Raw genomic sequence first — 6000 nt, 5'->3', positions numbered from 1 at the left:
CTGCCACATAACAGTGAGCAGCGTTCCCTGTGCTGGACAGTAGGTCCTTGTTGGTTATCCATTTTAAATATAATGCTGTGTACATGTCAATTCCAAACTCCCTATCTCTTTCCCCCATACTTCCTCCCTGGCAACTCTAAGTTCATTCTCAGTATCTCACCTGGCTTTTAAAGGTGCTTTGCCAAAACCCTTCAGGGAGCTCAAAGCCTTTTAGGTGTGAGCTACTTCTTCTCGCACGGCCTGCATGGCATCTTACTCTGCTCTAGATTCCGACGTTTCAGTCTGTTTGGCCTCACTGCATGTCGGGCACATGAATTTGCATGAACATGAGTCCGTTGGTGGGTGTGAAAACTCAGATCTGCTGAGTGTCTGTCCTGGAGTGGAACCCCTCCCGGATCAGTCTGTGTTTAGCCTTGGTAACTATTACTGAACAGTACTCCAAGGTGGTGGTACCAGTTATACTCTGCCTTGACTGACACCGTGACTTCGTGTTTCCTCAGTCCTAATTTTGATAGGTGTGTAGTGTGCCTCTTTGAGGGTCTGACTGGTCCTTCTCTGATGAAAATTGATGTTGAATACATTTCAGTGTTTAAGGCCTGTAGGGATACGTCAGGGGTACAGTGTATGTGTGAATTGCCTCTTTACTTAGAGTACCTATTCAAGCAGCTTAACCATTCTTACCAAATGAGCTGTCTCTTTTCTTAAGTGATTTGTAGGAGTTCTCTTTACATTTTGGATGTGAGTTATTTAACAATTATAGGTAATATTAATACAATTATCTTCCCCCACTCTGAGGCTTTCCTTTTCACTCTCTTAATGGTATAATTTGATAAACAGATGATTTTAATCCTCATAAAGGAGATGTGCCCGTATTTTATTTTATGATAGTGCTTGGTGTGTTCCATGTGGTATATTTTTGCCTGCTTCAGGTCTATTACTGGCTCCCCTGGTGGGTCAGCAGGTAAAGAATCTGACTGCAATGTGGGAGGCCTGGGTTTGATCCCTGGGTTGGGAAGATCCCTTGGAGAAGGGAAAGACTACCCACTCCAGTATTCTGGCCTGGAGAATTCTATGGAAAATCCTATGTATAGTCCATGGAGTCGCAAAGAGTCTGACATGACTGTGTGACTTTCACTTTCAGGTCTATGTCAGCATTTTAAAGAAAAGAGTAGAGTGGGGATTATGTTAAAAGAGTCTGTGTACACTTAGGATCAAGCTGGCTGAACTATGACAATAAACAGGGGTGTCTCCCAGACCCCTTATCAGAGCCCAACCCACCCCTTCAAATCCCTCTTCCTTCATGCCATGTTGCCAACCAGCTCTGCCCACTCCCCTATCCCCTCGCCCCCTCCCTGCTCCCTTTCAGGAAGAGCTGAGTTCATTTCATCTCTTGATAACGTCTTGGGAAGACTATAGACTGAGTCTCCCTCTTCCACAATAACCATCAGATAGATCCAATTCAGGCAGACAACACAGAAATTACACTACATGGACAGAGTCATTCACCAGTTATATTTGAAATCTAAGCTCTTTGAGCTATACACGTGCACAAATGATTCAGTTGGTGGGAATCTCCCCCTCCCCCTCCACAGTTAAACTTTTCAAACTTAAAATAGTGCTGAAGAGGCTTGCATCCTGTGGGTCAGGGGGATACTGAGGCAATTCTGACTTTCACGATGCTTGGAGGGAAGTCTTGTCTGTTTCCTCCCCATCTCCTGGGATATGTACCTCTCTCCACCTCCCCAAACCCAATCTCATGAGAGAATTACTTGATCTGAGATAGATTAACATCGACATTTTGCAGTAAGTGTGGCCAACACTAACCACCTGGGTCATACACTCCACTGAGTTTTTATTTTTTGATGACACACAATTGTCATTTCAACTTTGACTAAATTTGGTTGGAAACGTCTGATGGAACTGTTTTGAAACACTGAAAAGTCATTTCCAAATAGTTTCTCTCATCCGGATTTCTCTAGAATCTGCCTTTTTCTGAAAATTCTGAGTTGTTTAAAAAGTCAAAGAACCCACAAACGATTGAGAAGAGTCAGCATAAAAATGGCGGACGCCTGTAGTTCTCAGCTCGCTCCACTAGAGGGCAGCATTCTCCACTATTAGGTCTACTCTTTTTATTTGTCCATGAAAAACCAAAAACCTCCACAGCAAAGGAAAGTCAAAGCATTTGCTTATTATATACTCCTCAGATTTTATTTTTCAAAGGAGCCTTCGTTTTTCTTATGGAAACTCAGGATTTTACAAGCAGCGCTGTCCTCAGTTTCACCTGTACTGTGTCCAGTACTATATTGCTATATTCACAGTAAAACGGACTCTTATTTCTGAGTAATCAGTCTAATGTTTTCAGTTTCTGATGAAACTAACATACACCTTAGTCAAAAACCACAACAATCCTTCCATCAGGTGGCTGTGTTATTGTTCTCGTGTGTTTTTCTGAGGCTTGGGTAATGACAGCATTTCCCCACTCCGTTGTAATTGACATTTGCATCTAAAGAAAGTCACTGAACGTACAGGAGTAGATGAGGCCTGGCACATTGAGCAGAAGGTAATGGTTCTATAGGTGTATCTTCTGTAATGCACTTTGGGCTAGAGAAATAGAAAAATCACATGTAACAAAAACAAATAGGTTTTTGAGCAATATGAGCATTGCATGAGTAGGACCTGCACACACGTTTCTGGATCCATCTTTCCTTTTGAACATGCTCAGCAGTTGCTACGTTGATTTAGCTGTATTCCAACTGCCTGCAGCCGACACTTGCTTCTTCACTTTATTTAAAAACAACTGGTCTTGATAGCAAAGATGTTGGCTAACTGTTTATATATTGGCAAGAGAAGTTTTGTGCCCTTTCAAAATTCAGCGTTATACATAATAGAGTGTAATATTATCAGATTACCTGTATTAGTATATGAATGCATTCATAAGCAATGCACATATGTTTTAAAGCAGCTAATGGCTGAAGAATCGCTAAATAAAAAACATCCAGATTTTTAAAAGCACAGCAGAAACATTTGTACAAATATACAAAGAGAAGGAAAAAAAAAAAAAACAATCGTTCAGACACCATGAGAATTTTTGTAATAAATAGGTTTGTCTGAAATCGGTCTCTGTTACCCTGGACAAGCCTCCCCAAGGAGGTTGGGAAAGATTGACAAGGGAATCATGTTCAAAATCTACTGAGGGTTATCTTTGGGGCCAAGCTCAGTTTTTCCTTCAGGAATTTTCACAGAGCTATGAAGTCTTTGACTCCAAAGAGTGACATTTACCCAGACTTGTTAAGCTGGAGGATGCTGATAATTTTGCTAACCTAGATAGGACATGACTGGATGCTGACAATTGGTGACTTATAGTATATCCTCAAATCACAAAAATAAATGCTGGTGATCATGCATGTCCTGGGAATGTTGGGATGCAGAGGACTGGGGAGACCAGATAGGGAAATCTCATGCAATCAAAGTCAAGTTTATTTATGGTCCTACTTAAGGGGCCAGGAAGAAAAAACAACGCACACACGTCAGGACTGGGACTGGAACGGTTCACAAACAACACAGGAGCTATTTGTCACTGATGTCTCCGGCTTGGATCCACATGAGAGCATGAAGGTATATAGGCTGTGCTGACCATTTAATAAGAAAATACTACTTTTTTTTTTCCCCCCTAGAACCTCCTAAATAATGGATTATACTCTGTGGGTATGATATGATCAGGAAACTTATCACCTTTTCCTAGCCCTTTTGTCCGAGAGGCTTGATTACAACGAAGGAATTTCAAACAACCAAACACCCAGGGATTTAAAGGCAATTATTTTTTTTTTCGACAAACAAACAACAGGGAGGAAAAAAAAAAAGAAGCATGGTAAAGAGTAGACAGATATTTTCTTGGAGGCGGAGTGGTGAGCTCAGTTGGACACGGAGGGCGGCGGGCCGGGACGTCGGGTCTGGATGATTTTTGGCTTCGGGGATGTCTTTGGATCCTCTTCCTCCTCGATGTCACTGTCGCACACGTGCACGACGACACTGGGGGTGGATTCGGTCCCTGCGTGCAGCTCATACTTCTCTCCTGAAAAGCAAGGGGAACGGGGGTGAGAAGGCGGGAGGGAATTCTAAACCGGTTATTTGGTGAAGTTTGTTTAGGAAGTGAGGGGGCATTTTAACATATCTCTAGAGATGCTGTGAGATGGTGTCAGAAAGTGGAATGAGATGGATCTGTCTCCATCTCAAGCCTACCTTCTGTCACCTATACAGCCCCGGGCAGGCCCCCTCACCTCTCTAAGCCTCAGCCTCCACAGCTGTAAACTTCAAAATGGTAATAACAACAGTCTGAAGGGTTGGGGTGATGACTCAGTGGGCCCGGCTGTAAGTTACCCATTTCTCTTCTATTTCCCAGCATGGCTGCTAACAGCTAACCTTGAACCCATCACTTCACTCCTTCATCTTTCAGAGAAGGTTCTCCAAGTTCTCCTCCTTCTGGACAATTTCCTATGGTAAGAGCTGCCCCAGGCTGGAGTAAGGTAGGATCCCCACTCATCTTGGATTTGCCATGCTTACTGGGTAATGGGGTTATTAGATGATAGTCAAGGCCCCTCCTGTTCCAAGAGTCTATTGGTCTATTTTTGACTGGCTCCTCTTGTAATCACTTCACTAGCAGCCGACTACTTCCTGTCTGTATCTGTTTCCTTTCAGGAAGTATCTAGTGAGCATCTCCCATGGTCTGACCCATTGCTAATCACAAGACATGGTCAAAACCATTGGCGTCTTTCACAAGAGCACGGTGCAGTGATGGCGTGTGGAGACAAAGCGGCACAAAATGCAATGGGAAGTGCCAGGGTGGCCATACAAGCCAAGGGCACCAAGTCGCGAGGCGCAAGGAACTCTGAAAGGCTTCCCCATGCAGGCGACAGCTGACCTGGGTCTAAAGACAAGCAGAAGGCGTCCAGAAGGGGACAGGCACAGAGGACCTTCTCAATCTGCATGCTCTTAACTTCTCAGCTTAACTGCTGACACACTTTTCTGAATCTTCTTCCGACATCCTATCCTTCCTTTCCCATCCTTCACGAACAGGGAACACCGAGAAGCAATGTCTCCCAGACACCCACTAGGTCAGTGGCTCTCCAGATATCACTGGATCAAGTCATCATTTCTTAGACTCTAGGACAAAAGACTGCATCATCTCCCATCAGTCATGACAGCCATGTTTTTATACCCATCCAATCAGCTACTTTTATTTGCTATGCATGCATGCTAAGTTGCTTCATTCATGTCCAACTCTTTGCTACCCTATGGACTGTAGCCCTCCAGGCTCCTCTTTCATGGGATTCTCCAAGCAAGAATACTGGAGTGGATTCCCATTCCCTTCTCCAGGGGATCTTCCCAACCCAGGAATCGAACCTGTGCCTCTTGCATCCCCTGCATTGGCAGGCAGGTTCTTTACCACTAGCGCCACCTGGGAAGCCCTTTGTTTGCTATAGTCTCACCCAGTTTCCAGAGAAGGCAATGACAACCCACTCCAGTACTCTTGCCTGGAAAACCCCATGGACGGAGGAGCCTGGTAGGCTGCAGTCCATGGGTTCGCTAAGAGTCAGGCACGACAGAGCGACTTCACTTTCCCTTTTCACTTTCATGCATTGGAGAAGGTAGTGGCAACCCACTCCAGTGTTCTTGCCTGGAGAATCCCAGGGACAGGGGAGCCTGGTGGGTTGCCGTCTCTGGGGTCACACAGAGTCGGACACGACTGAAGCGACTTAGCAGCTGCAGCACCCAGTTTCCAAAGTCCCACCCTCCCTCTAGGATCAAAGCCAGACACCGCCCAATCCAGGTATCTGGCCTGTCAGCCTTGGTCTGCAGTGGACAGTGCCCTTGTGGACGGCCAGAAGGGTAGCACGTCCGTGCTTCTGTGCACACCTTGGTGAGCATCGATGGTGAAAACAGCAAATGCTTACAAGGCATAGTTTTAAATTTTGTGCTGACATTAGGGAACGAGCAGCGCTG

General features: G+C 44.9%; 1 protein-coding gene across 2 annotated transcripts in view; it reads right to left on the bottom strand.

The window, feature by feature from the left end:
* Nucleotides 1-1491: 1491 nt before the first annotated feature.
* RCAN2 (regulator of calcineurin 2) overlaps nucleotides 1492-6000 on the bottom strand; it is a 284388-nt gene continuing 279879 nt past the window's right edge. For both annotated transcript variants that reach the window (XM_070360839.1, XM_005896636.3), the window contains one exon: nucleotides 1492-4072. In XM_070360839.1, coding sequence (XP_070216940.1) covers nucleotides 3912-4072 — 161 coding nt within the window. In that variant the 3' untranslated portion in view covers nucleotides 1492-3911. The remainder of the gene's footprint in view (nucleotides 4073-6000) is intronic.

This window comes from Bos mutus, chromosome 23, assembly GCF_027580195.1.
Source record: "Bos mutus isolate GX-2022 chromosome 23, NWIPB_WYAK_1.1, whole genome shotgun sequence".
NCBI lineage: Eukaryota > Metazoa > Chordata > Mammalia > Artiodactyla > Bovidae > Bos > Bos mutus.
This window is presented reverse-complemented; position numbering and strand designations above follow the sequence as displayed.